Raw genomic sequence first — 18,020 nt, 5'->3', positions numbered from 1 at the left:
CTTCTTTGTAAGTAAATTATTCTTTTGATCTAGAAGCTTGAAAGTCAGTCTGTCTCTGTATCTCTCTCTCTCTCTGTCTCTCTCTCATTTAGAATAAATGTATTAGAAACTAGAAACTTTAACAGTAGTTGCCTAGATATGTGGGCTGTCTTACCAGTCTAGCCTGGCACTCTGCAAGCCTACTCAAGTTGCATACTTGGGTCTTTCTTTAGATCCAGTTAAATTTTCTCCTACTGCTTGTTTAATGAATACCTTTTCTCTAGCTGCTTGTATTTCTTTACTTGAATTTCTATTTTTTGCATGTTAGAGCTCCTGGGTTTATCTTCTAGTCTTGTTCTTCATAGTTTTCATGTCTTTACACTTTTACTCTATGCTTTGAAGTAGTTCTTGCATTTCAGATCAGTCTCAACAGTGACCAGGAGTTCCTTGTGTTAATCTACTCATTTGTTAGCTTTGGAAGTTGTATGTTTCACCTCTGGAAATCTTGTTTTGTATTATACTTTAATCTTCATGAGGGTTTTCTTTCTTTTTTCTGTTCAAGTTGTTGCTTGTCTCTTCTGCAGCTGAGTTTCACTGCTTGGTGGGTGTGCCTGTGCATAGCAGTGGACTCCCTTAGACGTGTGTTTATTTTTCACTGTAGTTTGTTGCAGCTCAGGCCTGGCGTTGGAGAGAAGCCTATCCCTCTCAGGCCAGTGCTGCAGAAGCAGAACGGCCACCAGCCCCCTGCAGAGTGACCTGGGCCCACAGACTCTCCACACCCCAGACTTCCCATATCCTCCATGCTTGGGTCTCTGCCTCCCGTCTCTTCCTTTTCTGGCCTCCTGCCTGCTGGTGAGACCAGGCACACTCACGTAGGGCTGATGCCAGCCTCCTTACCCTCTTCTGCTCCCACTCCCATCGGGATCCCGCACAGTCCATGCAGCTGAACTGTGCCAAGGACAGGACTTACTAATAGGGGTCTTTCCTGTTTCTTTTTGCCCATGACAGCGAGCGTGTGTCTGGCCTCCCTGTGGAGTTGCCTTAGAATCTAAGGCCTGACCTGCACGCCACTCAGGCAGAGCTGTAACTGGAGGGAGAATCCAGGGGAGCTGCACTGGGGTTACTGGAGTGTCAGAGCAGGCTTATTTTCTATTGGTCACACTTTTCAAATGAATTAGTTAATATGAAGAAACAGAACATAATTTTAAATGGTTCCTTTTTAATTGTAGTTTACTGGCTATTACAATTTAGTATTTATAATGCCTCTTGCTCTGTGTACAGAAACGAGTGGTTAGTATTTTCAAAAATGAATGATATGGTTAGGCTTTCTGTCCCTACCCAAATCTCCTCTTGATTTGTAATCCCCATAATCCCCACGTGTCAAGGGAGAGACCAGGTGGAGGTCACTGAGTCGCAGTGGCCGTTTCCCCCCTGCTGTTCTCATGATAGTAAGTTCTAATGGGATCTAGTGGTTTTATAAGGGGCTCTCTTCCCCTTGCACTGGGTACTTCTCCTTCTGGCCACCTTCTCCTTCTTCTTGTGAAGAAGATGCCTTGCTTCCCCTTTGCCTTCCACCAAGACTGTAAGTTTCCTGAGGGCTCCCCAGCCATGCATAACATAATTGAGTCAATTAAACTTCTTTCTTTTATAAATTACCTAATCTTGGGCAGTTCTTTATAGCAGTATGAGAACGGACTAATACAATGACCTGTAGTCCATATATGGAGATTATTTTTTCTCCTGCAAAATAGCTATGCTAAAAGAGATCTTTGTTACTGAAAATATATAAATAAAAGTCACGAGTTTTTGTAGGAAAATTGAGAAGTGCTTTTATTATAGTCTGAAGTATTTATTGTTAACATTATTTTACTTTTTCCATCACCCTCAAATAGGCAACTCATACCCTTCATTATGTGTTTATAGGTTAGCATGGCCTCATTGAAAGAACTAGATCAAAGACTCTTTGAAAATTACATCGAGTTGAAAGCAGATCCCATCGTTGGCTCCTTAGAACCTGGAATTTATGCAGGATATTTTGATTGGAAGGACTGCCTGCCTCCAACAGGTAAGTAATAAAGTTTCTTGAGTAATAGATGTGGATATACTTTTATCAATTGATACTTGCTTGAATTCTTTTCATTTTATTCTCATTTTTCTCATATCTACTGAGATTGAGAGATTAATTTGATTTTAACTTTTTGTTTGCTTAAACCCATTTCTTGGATAGTTTGGAAATTGGACACTTTGTATTATTACTCAGTGGCTTAATGCTGTTCTTAAATTCTAGAGAATAATGATAACTTATAATAATTGATCGTTTTAGTAATGCATTCCTGCTTCCTATGATCTTTTCACGTAGATATAATAGAGTGATTGTGAGTGACAGTTGCATGCAATGACCTTGTGTACATCATCGAAAAATGTATTAAAGAAATCTGGTCACTTCTATGTAAGACCTGATTAGTGATGCTGTAAAGGCGAAGGATAGGAGAAAAGTGTGTAGGAGTAAGATTATTATAGTAATTTAGCAAAGAGAATTGAGCCACAGAAGGATGAATGACACAGTTCAAGTATTATCTTTGTGATTTCAAATGAAAGTCACTTGAATCACTTCAAAATCTATATTTTTAAAATAACTATTGCTTTCTGAATCAAGTAAACTTTTGATTGATCAAATAGCTGTTTCTTTGTATGAAATAATGTGGAATACCTAAAACCAAGCTGCCTGTTGGCACTTTTGTAGAGAAGTAGTTTATGTAGAAGTGGTCATGCTGGTATCGGACACGGGTTCTTCATGGGTGTACATATGCAGATATAACAAAGCACCAGTGAGTTGTTAACAGGTTGGGTAACTTCATTGTTTTAACCAATCACTTTAACCTCCTTTTGTTTTTATTGTATGGCACTTATACTAAACGATGATAAAATTGTTTACTGTTTAAACACCTTTGGTTTTTATTGTATAGTGTTCACATATAGTGATGCCAAAAGTGTAAACTAAAAACTGGGATCATTAAATTAGCCACAGTTACTTAATGTGACCACAGTTATTGAATTTCCTGAGCTCACAGTCATGGCAGTCATGCCAGCCCTTATTCCTCCTGTGCTTTTCTGTGCACACACTTTTCTGTGCACACACTTTTCTGTGCACACACTTTCTGTGCCCAAACCACATTCAGTTCATACCCTCAAAGTACATCCTTTTAAAGTTTAAGGCAGGTTCTACCAGTATCTTACTTAAAATTCTTACAACATCTTCTCATGATAGTAAAACCGGGGAAGCTGTGCTGTGCCCACCTCTGCCCTGGCACTCTGCCCACTGCCCCAATGCTCCACCTCACAGCCCCTCTCCAGCTGGACTCAACCTCTGCCTTTTTGAAAAGCTCATGCTTCTAAAATATAAATTGGATCCCGTCCATCCCCTGCTGAAAAACCTTCGAGGAGGGTCATTCTCCCTGAGGCTAACCCCAGACTTCTCAGACAAGGTAGCATCCCCACAGGTACCAGATTCCACGGATGCTCAAGTTCCCAGTGTGAAATGGTGTCATATTCGCATGTAACCTATGCACATCCTCCTGTATGCTTTAAATCATTTCTAGATTACTTATAACACCTAATACAATGCCCGTGCTTTGTGAATAGTTGTTAAACTGTATCATTTAGGGAGTCATGACAAGGAAGAAAGTTTGTATATGCTCAGTACAGATGCAGCCATCTGGTCCCCCCACCCCGGAATATTTTCCATTCATGGTTGGTTGAATCCACAGATGCAGAAGCCACTGTTGTGGAGGCCACAGATGCAGAGGCCACAGATGCAGAGGGCCGGCAGTACTCCCTGTGCTTGCTATGAGTTACTTCCCTCTCCACGGGCTCCCCCAGGCAGCAGGCAGGCTGGGTGCTTCGTGCACTGTGAACCCTGTGCCTAGTCCCTCTCACCTCTGCCCGTCTCCTAACCTCTCCTGCCCTTCCAGGCCCTGTGTCCTCTGGGAGCTCACCCAGCCCATCCCCTGCATGTCTCCAGGTCGCGTTGGCCTACCTCCGTTCGTGATGCTCCCAGAGCAGCTCTTGCCACTCTCTGTGCCCGCGGGAAATGTTTTGTCGTTATCTACCTCCTTGCTGGACAGTCTCAGCACAAGGCCGTCATTTGGGTGTCTTGTTCTCAGAGTTTTTAGCATAGTGCAGTCTGTGACACTCAGCTGATGCTGTGTGTGTGTTTGTGGAGTAAATGAAGATTGGCATTTTCTATAATAATAAACCATCTTTCTAAATGTGCCAGTTGCTCCTTCTCTTCCAAGTGTTTGCCATATGCTTTTGCCTGATTTTTCTCAAAATTTTCTCAGTAGGAAAGTACATTATACAGTGTTCTAGCTTCCACTGTTCTTCTGATTTGCTTTTTAATAAACAGTACACGGTGGATATTCATATTTGCTGAATGGAAATGAGTGAGAGTACTCATTTTCTTGTCCTTTGTGAATTCTCATATGGTAGTTGTGTAGACTTGCTAAATTTGAGCAACTGCATTTCAATTAAAATGCGACTGTCAAGTGTATCTAACACATCAGCACGTCTGTCTGTTTAACTATTTAAACTCTTACCGGACAATGTATTACCTTGCACCATGCAAAAAGTAATACATTGTTCGGTAATAGTTTAAATGAATGTTGTCAAAGTTCGTATCTTTTCCTGTGATTCACATGTAAGTACGTTAACTGTTCACTCTGAAATCATGCTTATCTTATTTGGTTATGTTCAAGGCTATTAAATCACTTGTGATATTTCTTTGAGAATAGAAAAAAATCATGACACAGCCCCTCTGAGTTTCCTGCGCTTCAGTGATGACTATAAAAGTTTAGAATGGGCCACCGAGTTTCAGGCTCAATAAAGTGATTCTTCTCTGTCGTCACTGAAATCTCCGATTGTTACTGAGAAAGAGGATTTATTTGCCCCCGATGCAGAGGAAGACTTTTCTTTGCCAGCCCTCTCTCAGACCTGCTGCCTCCCTTAACAAACAGTGAGGCGTCTTGAGTGTATGCCCAACACCGGCAGGGGCAGTCGAGAATGTCTGTCAGGTGAAAGGCAGGTCTTTCCCATCCACCCACTCCAAGGTGTCTTCGGAAAACAGACATCTATGAAGGCCCGTTCCCTGAAGGGCGTCGTTAGGTCACAGGACTTCAAGTGCAGGGGCTGCTGGCCATTATCACGAGGCTGTGAATCGTGTGACAGCACTTCAGTGAGCAGTAACCAGGGCGCGGGGGGTAAAAGGCAGGCGATGCCGGACTAACGGGGATCTTAGGTTTCTACTGCATCCAGTTAGTTACCACCACTTGGAATTTCAAAGTCCTCATTGGATTTATTTAAGGTACCCAGAATCCTGTCTCTGTGACCTTCATATTTTCCAGCCATGACGTTGAACTAGACAAGCCTCTGTTGTGAATTAGGATCAGAGCCTAAATGTAATCCTGAGATTGATCTTAATAAGAGTCTGTAACCTCAGATAATCTTCAATACAAAATTAAGATTTTTCTGGCTGTGTGACATTAAGTGGTGAGGCTTTTTTTTTTTAACATAGCTTCGTTTATTGGTTTTGTTTTTTTCCTGACAAACTTTCTTTCATAAGCAAATGGCACATGGCTTCATACTACCAGCAATTTATTTACTCTTCCTCAGATTCCAAAAACATGTAGAAGTCATCGGTGCTCGTTTCACTTTTATAAACTCTATTTAGTTCTGTTGTGTAGTTTTGACTTCATGATTACTAACTGAACCTCAGCCTTGCATAGTCATATAGTGATTTTTAGTTTGTTTAAAGCTGACTTAAGTTGAGACCTTGTGTAAAGTGAGCAGCCAAAATAGTTTGACTATTAATCTTCCAAAATAATTTCAATTAACAACTTTAGTATTATCTTCAGAGTTTACTTCTTCAGAAACTGAATTTTGCAAATCATGTAGGTAACTGATTACTTATTGCTGTAGTTACCAATAAATTTAGTTTCCGATACTGTATGTAGTGATTAAAAAAAAAGTCCAGTTGATTAATTTCATGATTCAACAAGAGATATCCGTTAAAGCCGTAGCGATGTTTTTTTAAATCTTACCGTTGGGTATTTAAATTGGTGTCACCTCTTTATTTGTGTATATGTCAGTAAAGATTATTCTAGTTAGTTCTGAGTCACAAAACTGCTGTTAAGATTTTAATTGTTCTGTTATCTGCAATTATTAAGAGTTCTTAGTATTTGAATTTTATAAATTTTAAATAAATTAAGAATACTGTTGGTCTTTACTTACAAATACACATTGAAGTTCACGTCTTTGAAACATTAAATAAGAAAAAAGTATTCATTTAAGTTTTCTGTTAAATACTGGTTTTATTTTTTCTATCAAAAAGTCATAAAAATTTAAATTAATATATATTATTTAAAGGTATTTACTAAGTGAATCTAAACTTAATCATTTTCTATAGGTAAATAGTGAACTGATTTTTGATTCAAATGTGCTTATACTAATTATAGTAATTGAAATTATAATGGGAAGGGGAAAACTTTATATAATTTGTGACATGAGTATGTCTAGGACCGTTCTGAAAATAACAGCAGAGTTGGTTGCTTCCATGTATGATGCATATAACCTAGAGTAGGGTAACCTCCTGCCCGTCAGTGGGGTGCCAGAGCACAGGCTTGGGGTGCACAGTCCATCAGTGAGCGAGACTCGTAAGTGTGTTGTCCAGGCAGCGTGCCAAGCAGCATATTCCAACAAATTGAAGAGAAAGAAAATGTAAATCTAATTATGGAGACAGAGGCAGAAGCACAGCTCTTCTCAAGTCTGTGTTTGTTGAATTTTATTTTAAGATCTCTGCCTTTTGGAATGTATCTTGCAGATGTTTTCACTGAATTTTACAAGAGACATTGCACAATTAGGTTATCTCTTGCATCCTGTAACTTAAATCATTCAAAGCTCAGGTCCAGCGTAGAATTTCTAGAGAATAAGAAAAATGCTACAAGAATGGAGATAAGGAGAAATTGTAATTTTTGTTTGATTTTCAAAAAATGGAAAACTGCAGACAGACCTCAAAGTTTAATGTAGCTCTCTGAGAAAATGGACCATTAAAATGTTTTCAGGTCCTTATAAAATAAGTTGTATGTTACATGTATATGTGAATTTATACATATATTCCTTATACATGCATTTATACACACACATTACTATGTACCCATGTTTAGTAACGTAGTCAGCATTTATTGCATATATACCACGTGCAAGGCAGAGGGCTTTGCATAAATCACCTGATTTAATCTATATAACAGCACCTCAAGGAGTAAGCAGTATTTTTATTCTCATTTTATAGATGAAGCCACTGAGCACAAAGAGTTTAAGTGACTTGCTCAAGGTCATGTAGCTAGGAAATGGTGAGGTAGGGGTTCCGAGTTCAAATCCAGGCAGCCCTTAATTTTAGGCATTGTGCTGTGTTGCTAGACAATAAACAGCCTCCATTAGAAATCCACGAAGAGCCGGGCGCGGTGGCTCACTCCTGTAATCCCGGCATTTTGGGAGGCTGAGGCGGGCGGATCACCTGAGGTCGGGAGTTCAAGACCAGCCTGACCAAAATGGAGAAACCCCATCTCTACTAAAAATATAAAATTAACCGGGCACGGTGGTGCATTCCTGTCATCCTAGCTACTCGGAAGGTTGAGGCAGGAGAATCGCTTGAACCCAGGAGGCAGAGGTTGCTGTGAGCCGAGATTACGCCATTGCACTCCAGCCTGGGCAACAAGAGCGAAACTCCGTCTCAAAAAAAAAAAAAAAAGAAAGCCACAAAGAGAAAGGCGGATGTGCTGGTAGAATAGACACAAGTTCATGAAATTCACAAAATAACTAATATGGCCAATAAATATAAGAATAGGATAAAATTCATCAGTTCTCAAAGAATGTAATTTAAAATACCATTAGGGTATCATTTTATTAAAACCCTCTGGATTGACAGATATCGTAAAGCTTGATAATACCTGCTTTTTGGCAAAGGTACAGAGAAACAAACTATTCCGTCATCTTTCTAGGAGTGTAAATTGGCCCATCTATACACATACGTGTGTGTGCGTGTGTGTGTATGCACACATTTATATGTATAGAATTTACTTAGAAATTTTGTTTCTAAGAATTTGTCTTAAGGAAAGTTTTACAGAAGTAAGTAAAGAATTATGTACAGTGATGTTTATTGAAACATTTTTTAATATATGGAGAATCTGAAAAACTAAATGCCCATCAGTAGTGAATTGGTTAGATAATTTGTTATATATCTAAACAAATACTATGCTTTCTTTATAATGGACGAGATGGATAGATGGATAAGTAAATGCATACCTATATGTGGGGGACTGTACATATATTGGTAGAAAATGTTGATTAAGGAAACATGCATTCATTCTTTCCTCATTTTTATTGAAAAAGACAATGTATCGATTCCATATGTACAATTTGACATGTATACACATATCTTGAAAGGGAATAGGAAGGAGCATGCTAGAAAACTTTAATTTTCTACTTTAAAATTTTGTTTTTAAAAATATTGGGGCGGAATAGATGTATTTTTATTTAAAAAAAAGAAATTTCTATATTTTAAAGAAATGAAAAACTTCATGGAGACAGCATACCCACAAAGAACAGGCACATGCAGTACTAACTTGTTTTCTTCTTGGACACACACTTGATTTGATAGAGAAATGGCATACATGGTGAATTTAGGTTTCTGCAAGTCATTTGACAGTTTTTCCTGATATTTTCAGGAGTCCTAGTTGCTGACTTATTGCCATCATGTCTTCATGTCAGTCTAGAGGAAAAGCCTCTAGTCATTGCAAGAACACTCATTGAACAATGTTCAACATTTTATTAGACATTTGAAAATGGAATAAATTCCACTTTGGGTAAATTTGTGAAGAAAAACCTAGTAAAGTTAGCTTAGTAGTAGCACTATCTTATACTTAGAAAGTCTCTACAATGCCTTTATGTAAGCCTGTGATGGAACTATCCTAAAATTAATGACAAAATGTAGCATGCTTTCTTAATTAGAACTACCACAGAATAAAAAGTGCAAGCTTCAGAGGAATTTTGGTTTCAGTAATAGAGGAAGAACTTATCAGACTAACCGTTCCACAGTTAAAAATTGAACTCTGCACAGAATATAGAAACCCAGCTGTGAGAAGCACTGGAGAGCCGTCAAAAGCAGACAGACTGGAGGGGGCGCTTGAACCCTTGCAGGAGGGGAGCTTGCACCAGCCAGATCTGAGGGCTGTCCACGACTGCAGCAGGTGCCCAGCACTCCTGCAGAAGGCACAGAGGGATGCAGCCAAAGAAACTCACACTCGATGGAAACTTGAATCTAAAGGAAGGAATAAAAAGTATCAGAAATGGTTGATATGTGGGAAAATAGAAAAGACAAACTTTTTGGGTTTTGACTTTTGATTTTTTAAAAGATGATTAAATATAGAAAAATTTCTATATTTATTAAGTTGAATTCACAATCAAAGACCTTTCTTTGTGGAAAATTCCAAGTCCAAATGGTTTTACTGATAAGTTCTATGTAACATTTAAGGAATAAATAATACCAATTTTATACAGACTTTATCAGAACATATAATAGGAAGCATATTCAATCTTATTTTATGAAACCTGCATAACCCCAAATCAAAAATATGACAAGAACATTACAAGGAGAGAAAATTACAGACTAGCGTCCCTCACGAACGTTGGAACAAAAAATTGTAACAATTATTTTTAGCAGATCAAAGCACTATTGTCCATACAATGGAACACTAATTCATTATGACTAAGTAGGGCTTCTTTTTTTTAATGTTTGAAATTTTTGTTTTATTTATTTTTATTTTATTTCATTTTCCTTTAAGTTCTGGGACACATGTGCAGGGCGTTCAGGTTTCTTACATAGATACAGATGTGCCGTGGTGTTTGGTAGTCATGGGACGACCAGAGGCAGGAGCCATGCTGACCTCTTCACAAGATGACACCTCTACGTAATTACAGTCATTGCCGAGTCTGGTGGTTCTTCCCCATACGTAAATGTCCTAATGATGACCGAATAAGGATTATAAGACATTTTTCTTTCCACTCAGCATATATTGCTCTTACTTTTCTATCAATAAAAAAATAAATCCATAAGCAGAGCTACCCCCTCTGTTTAACATAATCAAACTTCAAGTTCTCCCTTTGCTGCTTTTTCAGTTTTGGTGGAAGCATTTAGATATACTTATATTGTAATGTCTTAGTTCAGCTCTGCACCCCACCCACACCTGCATACTACCCCAAACATCACCTTCAAATAATAACATTGTATTCACGTTATCAATTCAGCGGAAAATAGGGGTAGTTTTCCATTCCCCATTGTACATTTTTAAGAAGAATTTAGAAAGCTGCATTTTAATCATATGAGTTAGTGATATCGCCAGTAAGGTCATTTGAGGCCAGGGCTTCAGGGTTAGAGTGAGCTATGATTGCACCGCTGCACTCCAGCCTGGGCAACAGGGAGAGACCCTGTCTCAAAAAACAAACAAAATTTTTAAAAGAGCTAATTATACTTTGGCACCTGCCAAAATAAACCATACATTCATTGCCCTGTTTAAACTTAGTCTAACTTGAATTCATGGATATGAAAATATACATGTTTGAAACAGCAAGAGTAGAATAAAGTGAAATTAATCTCTTAATCTGTATACTCAATGTCTACAAAATACTTCATGTACAGATAGAAAGTACATTTTTCATTCATAAAGTCAACAAATATTACCAAGTCTATACTATACAAAGCACTGTCCAAGTTTTCCAAGTTGTTCAAATAGCAGTTTCTGATTTCCAGGTTTAAAGCATAAATAGAGAAGCCGACAGTTCTGTGCGTAGGAGGTGGACGCACTGCGTTCTCACTTAACCAAGGTGGTAAGCACGCGTGTGCTCCCTCAGCATCTGGGGAGCCAGGGTACTGATCTCAAGAGTGTGCCCTGAATGTTCTCCATTTGAAGGACACCAAACTGGTAGCACTTGGACACACCCCCTTGGCCAGCAGAGGCTCTAAATGTCCCATTCTGCATAGCGCCATCCCATCTCCGGTTTCTTTATCTTACCTATCAGATTTAGATTTTCAGATATTACCTATCAGAACAGATTTTTTTTTCCCTATCTGATCTCTTCCTCTCCAATCTCACTCCCTCAAATCCTGCTGAAATATTCTTTCAAAGTTCGTTTTTGTTCAGGTTTCTTCTTTCCTCACAGCCATTTAATGGCCCGTAGCCTTTGGAGGAAAACAGCTTTAGTGCTGGTCATGTGCTGACCTGCTTAGCTCTGAAGCCTCATCTCTTCATACCAGCCGTTCCTGGTCATCTGTACTCAGTCCACACTGGGCCATTGCTAGTCCTCAAAGACCCAGCATTCCCTTTCCCAGATGCCCTCAAGCACACTGCTGCCTTCACTTGACCTTCCTTTCATCCCCTCAGACCTGGCTGAGGCCTGGAGACACCTTGCTGTACCATCATTTCACCTGAGCCCAGCCCAGCTCAATGCTCCCCCACACGCTGTCCTGCAGTCCACATGGACCTGCCTGAGACCTGGAGACACCTTGCTGCACCATCATTTCACCTGAGCCCAGCCCAGCTCAATGCTTCCCACACACTGTCATGTCGTCCACGTGGGCCTGGCTGAGGCCTGGAGACACTTTGCTGTCCCCATCAGTTCACTTGAGCCCAGCCCAGTTCAGCGCTCCCCACACGCTGTCCTGCAGTCCGCATGGACCTGCCTGAGACCTAGAGACACCTTTCTGTCCCCATCATTTCACCTGAGCCCAGCCCAGCTCACAGTGCTCCCCACACGCTGTCCTGCAGTCCACATGGGCCTGGCTGAGGCCTGGAGACACCTTGCTGTACCATCATTTCACCTGAGCCCAGCCCAGCTCAATGCTCCCCCACACGCTGTCCTGCAGTCCGTGTGGACCTGCCTGAGGCCTGGAGACACCTTGCTGTCCCCATCAGTTCACCTGAGCCCAGCCCAGTTCAGCACTCCCCACACGCTGTCCTGCAGTCCACATGGGCCTGCCTGAGGCCTGGAGACACCTTGCTGTACCATCATTTCACCTAAGACCAGCCCAGCTCACAGTGCTCACCACACACTGTCCTGCTGGTCCACCTGTCTGGATGTGAACCCTCCTGCTTGTGTCTCCTCTCTGTATCCATGATTAGCCAGGCACCTGGCTTGGAGTAAGCATCCAGTAATAGATTTATTCAGTTATTAGTTGATTGGCTAATGCCTTGGTAAGGGTTACTCAAGCCATAGATGATAGGTGAAAATGAACATCAATAAAATACGAAATTTACCCTTGGGTTTTTTATATTAATAGTTATTTTCAACAGAAAGTCAAATTGAGTCAACTATTTTTTATTCAATAAATGTCAAAAAGAGAACTTTGGTTTACTAATTAGGATAAATAACCAAAAATAACATGGATACCCCATTTACAAAGAATTCGAGACCAGGCATGGTGGTTCACACCTGTAATCCCAGCACTTTGGGAGGCTGAGGTAGGTGAATCGCTTGAGCCCAGGAGTTAGAGACCAACCTGGGCAACATAGTGAGACCCCATCCCTACAAAAAAACACAAAAATTAGCTGGGCATGGTGGGACATACCTGTGGTCCCAGCTACTCAGGAGGCTGAGGTGGGAGGATCACGTGAGCCTGGGAGGTCAAGGCGTGGTGAGCCAAGATCCCATCACTGCACACCAGCCTGGGTGACAGACCCTGTCTCAGGAAAAAAAAAAAAAGAATTCAAATGCTATAAAATACTGTAACACCAAAGATCTCCTAAATGTAGTTCTACCTTTCTTCATTATTCTAAAGACTCTTTGAGCCCCACAGAATTTTAAGGCTACCATCATGAACATCATATTCCTAGTGCTGTTTGTTGGGACACTTTTCAGAATCTGTTTTCATCTCCGAGTGTGGACGGTGAGTGTTGGCGCTCGGTGGGTCGTTGTTTTCATCTCCGAGTGTGGACGGTGAGTGTCGGCGCCCGGTGGGTGGTGGTTTTCATCTCCGAGTGTGGACGGTGAGTGTCGGCGCCCGGTGGGTAGTTGTTTTCATCTCCGAGTGTGGACGGTGAGTGTTGGCGCTCGGTGGGTCGTTGTTTTCATCTCCGAGTGTGGACGGTGAGTGTCGGCGCCCGGTGGGTGGTGGTTTTCATCTCCGAGTGTGGACGGTGAGTGTCGGCGCCCGGTGGGTAGTTGTTTTCATCTCCGAGTGTGGACGGTGAGTGTCGGCGCCCGGTGGGTGGTGGTTTTCATCTCCGAGTGTGGACGGTGAGTGTCGGCGCCCGGTGGGTGGTGGTTTTCGTCTCCGAGTGTGGACGGCGAGTGTCGGCGCTCGGTGGGTGGTGGTTTTCGTCTCCGAGTGTGGACGGCGAGTGTCGGCGCTCGGTGGGTGGTGGTTTTCGTCTCCGAGTGTGGACGGCGAGTGTCGGCGCTCGGTGGGTGGTGGTTTTCGTCTCCGAGTGTGGACGGCGAGTGTCGGCGCTCGGTGGGTGGTGGTTTTCGTCTCCGAGTGTGGACGGTGAGTGTCGGCGCCCGGTGGGTGGTTGTTTTCGTCTCCGAGTGTGGACGGTGAGTGTTGGCACTCAGTGGGTGGTGGTTTCCCTGTCACCCACCCATCTCTCACGGGGTTCTGTGTCCTTGTCATCGAGTACTTTGGCACTTTACGACTTCTGCTTTTGATCAAAACGGATACCATTTGAGTGGACTTCATCTCTGAAGAGGGAAGCCTAAGTCAATAATCTTTTTTTCTTTACTGAACTCTGATGGAAAACTATCAATCCCTAGGACTATTCTTAATTACATTTACGAAGTTTGGAGGTAGATATTAATAGTCTTGTACTTAATCTCTTTAAAGCAAAAAGCAATTTTACATTTTCTAAAGGAGTATAATTTTAATTGGTCATCTTTTTTTAAGAAAACAGTTTCATTAAACTTGCTTGTTTTCAGATATTTTCTTCTTCTTTATAAGCTGTTTGATATATTAGAGTCAGTGCTGTAAAACCATTTGTACAATGCTTTAGGCATTTGGTTATAGTTTCTTTGTCTGCCAAGCATTTTTCAATAAAGCTAGATGTTGGCTCAAATGGTCTTAAATGTGAAATTTATTAACTTCAAGATGACCCGTGGCCTACATATTTTCTTCATTGCATGTCTTATCTGCTAAAGTATTTATTTTATTATGTATTAAATTGATAGCTATAAACTATGCTGTTTGGCATCAGGGTAAACTAACATACTATTGTACAGATAAACAGTCCAAGTCATTTAAAAACTTTTGGTTATGGAAATTTTCAGACATATCTCCAAACCGAACAGTCTGACAAATCCAGTTGACCTGTTGGCCGACTTGAGCAGCGATCATCTCACAGCCAGTCTTGTCTGATCTGTGCCCCTGGGCTCCCCACTGCCTCTGAGATCTGTTATTTTGAAGTAAATCCCAGATATTCGATCATTTCATCCATACACAGATAAGATAAGGACTGATTTTTTTTAAAGAAACGTAATCATAATACCATTATGAGATCTGGAAAAAGTTAACAGTAATTCCTTAATTTTATCAGCTATTTAGTCAATGTTCAAATTCTCGTAGAAGCTTTTTAGACAGTTTGTTCGTATCAGGATTCAGTCAAGGTCCACACATTACTTTTGGTTGATATGTCTCTTAATTAAGAAAAATAAACCTCTCTTGAGTCACTTTTGGTGCTCAGTGAAGTGGTTGTTTCCCTGTTACCCACCCATCTTTAAATGAATAAATCGGGTTTTTTGTTCTGTAGATTTTCTCATATTCTAGATTTTTCAGATAGCTTCCTCATGGTGTCATTTAACCTGTTCCTTTGTCCCTTATGTTTCCTATAAATTTATGGTTAATAATGAAGCTATCAGTTTGAGGTTTGATTTTATATTGTTTACTTCCATCAGGAGATACCTTATGTTTGATTGTCTCTGCTTTTGATGATAAGATTGAAAATTGAATTCAAGTGTTATCAGCTTGGTATACCCTTTAAAAGTTCACCATAAACTTTTCATCTAATGGTTTTAGCACCATTGGTAATTGTTTTCATAATCTATTTCTTATTAGAAATTGAAAATAATAATTGTTAGCTGGAACACTAAATAAATTAAATTTTTTTCATTAAGCTCTGAAGTACAGTTCATACAGGAGGGGCAGGATAGATGCCTGATTAGTTAGCAGTTTTCAGAATGAGTTGGTTTGCTAGTATTTCTCAAAGGTCATTACTAAGGTATTTTTTTATTTTTTGATTACCTTTATGAAGTCATGATGTAAACATAATTTGATGAGCTTCAATTCATTGTAGTTGATTTTTTTTAAATTTAGTTGTGCCCTCTTTGGGGGAGTCTCTTCAGGTGGGCCCTGGGTCCTGACAGTACAGCCTCGCCATAGGGTGCCATGTTCCACACTCATGGTGGTTTCCTTGCTTCGTAGAATCAGCCGTTGGGAGGAATTGATGGAATATGAAATATGAACATCTTCCTTCTTCTCTTTTATTTCCTTCCACACTGTGTCTCTGTCCACCCTGTCTACCCCCCACTGGCTTTTTCTAACCCCATAGCTCTCGTTCAGTCTCACCCCAAAGTCAGTTCTACAGCTGGGCGGGCTGTGGCAGCAGCAGTCATGGTCCCTTCTCATATTCCAGCAGCACCACCACTTCCATTCAGGTCATTGCCAGCTGGACCTGCTCCCGCCAGGCAGGTGAGAAAGGCTGCCTGCGTTCCCTCTACCGTGGTCTCTCCGTCAGTGAGGCGCTGGGGAAGGTGTGTGTGTTTCTTCTGTCGTATTCTATATCTGTACTAGGAACTCTGAGAATTTAGGCTTCTAAGGTGCTGTGGAAAGCATTAGGGATTTTTTGTCACTTGACCTGGTTTTGTTTATCTAATTATGGAGGGACTCTCTCCAAAACTCATTTACATGCTTCACAGCTGTGTGCCCTGTGGTACACAGATAGTGACAGATACTTGCGTAGATGCTACCGTCTTGGCATCCTCTTCCCCCAGCCCAGCTATTATTTCCTCCTGGTCTTGGCTACATTTGGTGTGAATGTTAGCCCTGAATTTGTTGCTTTTCTTAAACAGTTTAGTCAGAAGACTTCGTGGGGCATTGGAAAACCTGCCTTTCTTTTGATCCCTTGGCTTCAGGCCTGCCCTGCAGAGCCAGGGAAGCCTCTGGTGTCTGCACACATGATGACAGCTCAGCCAGCTGTGCCACACAGCTCTGTTGGGCCGGGGCTAGGGGTGCAGTGATGGAGCTAGACGAGCTAGCTCTGTGCGTGGGAACATTGAAAGCTGACAACGAGCGCTGCAGTTTGGATCATCTTCATGTCCGCGTGGCCTAGCAGCTGTCTTCCCTCTCCTCCAGTGCCGCCCCAGAACCAGAGCCTTAGGTCACAGTTAGAAATGCGTATTCTCCGAGCGTGAGGAACAAAGATGGCCTGCTAGAACAAAACCACTTGATTAATATCTTTGCCCTCTGCGGTAAGGTGAGATTTAATGAGACACTTTCAGGACTGTCTCAGTATTTGGATGGGTGGAGTGCACTGGAGTAGCGTAGGGTTATAGACAGTTCCAGATTATTCCTTTGAACTGGAAAACTGTGAAAAACGTTCTGCTTTCCCAGTTATTTATAACATGCCTCACAGTAGACAGCTGAGGCTCCAATGATTTCCAAATGTTATGGTTGGACTTCCTAACAAACCAAGTCACCATACGCCTTGGTAGTTTAGTCGCTGGTTAACAGAATCTAAGGGATTAAATCACAACAGTGAACCTGAGGACGGGCAAGTTTTCTAAAAGAAACCCCCGGAAGCCACTTTGTGCTCACTGCAGATACCCACCAGCTGTGTGCGTCTCTCCTTTGTTGTTGGAAATCGTTGTATGATTACAGTCATTCTGGCTTCTCGCTCCCTCCCAGGACCGCCGTGTGCCCTGTCACCCTAGCACCCTGGAGCCACACTGGCTGCATTCAGCCCTGAACCTGCTGTCTGTGCTCAGGGCGTCAGGGCATCAGTCCCTGGGTAAGCCTGCCTCCTGCTGTGGTGCCGACATTCTAAGGATTGTAGAGAGCAACAGCCATGACAGGAAAGCAGGGGACAGACGGGGAGGACAGAAGACTGTGTGGACAGGACGGACAGATGTTAAGACATGAACTTTTTTTCATATATTTTCATTTACCTTCAATGCCCACCTTTCCTAACCTACCTTCCTGGTTTTGTTTGCGTGTTTGTTTTTCTTTGTTTCCGGGGTAGGGTGAGGTGGAGTGGGGTGGAAGTAAGTTATAGTTCTTAATTGCCAACCTGGGGCAAGGGAAAAGTAATTCTTAGAGCTCAGCTGAAAAATGTGTATTCCAAGTATTCCTGCTGTTATAACAATGTTATAAATTTGTTTCTGGCATGATACTGTATAAAAGCCAATATCTTTATAGTTTCATCAAAAGCAACATAATTCAAATGCCTTTATTATGGCTAGAACTGAAAGCAGTTTTAAGAACTGTTCGTTTAGACGAAGCCACCAGTGCCTAATGTTTTCTTTTAAGCTGTTTGCATGCGCTGATCTGGTCATTGGCTTCTGGAACTTCATGGAGAACTCCTCTGCCCTCAGAGGGCCCTGCCTCCCTGGCTCCCTCGCTCCCTTCCGACTCCGCCCTCCTCCCCTCCTCCTGGGACATCACAGGGCCTGACCCAGGGCCTGCCTGCTGGTTCTCTGTCCTTTGGGCTCCTCCCCCACACATCTGCCTGTGGTGTGTGCTCCTCCCCTGGCCTCTGCGTCCCTTGGGCTTCTCCCATAGACATCTGCCCCAGGGGCGACCCCCTTGGCCTCCCTGGAGCCCCTGGAGCAGCTGTGTCTTCACAGCCCTCGCCCTGCAGCTCCTAAGAAAGCCTCACATGCACACCGGGGGCTCCAAACCACGCGCTCAGGGCATGGGAAAGTGGGAGCAGCGCATGGATTTACTCATT

General features: G+C 41.9%; 1 protein-coding gene across 8 annotated transcripts in view; it reads left to right on the top strand.

Moving 5' to 3' along the window:
* Nucleotides 1-18,020, top strand: part of EXOC2 (exocyst complex component 2) — a 204,800-nt gene that overhangs the window by 157,825 nt on the left and 28,955 nt on the right. For all 8 annotated transcript variants that reach the window (XM_008972895.4, XM_003805568.5, XM_063605111.1 and 5 more), the window contains one exon: nucleotides 1,903-2,044. In XM_008972895.4, the coding sequence (XP_008971143.4) occupies nucleotides 1,903-2,044 (142 nt within the window). The remainder of the gene's footprint in view (nucleotides 1-1,902; nucleotides 2,045-18,020) is intronic.

Source organism: Pan paniscus, chromosome 5 (assembly GCF_029289425.2).
Source record: "Pan paniscus chromosome 5, NHGRI_mPanPan1-v2.0_pri, whole genome shotgun sequence".
NCBI lineage: Eukaryota > Metazoa > Chordata > Mammalia > Primates > Hominidae > Pan > Pan paniscus.
This window is presented reverse-complemented; position numbering and strand designations above follow the sequence as displayed.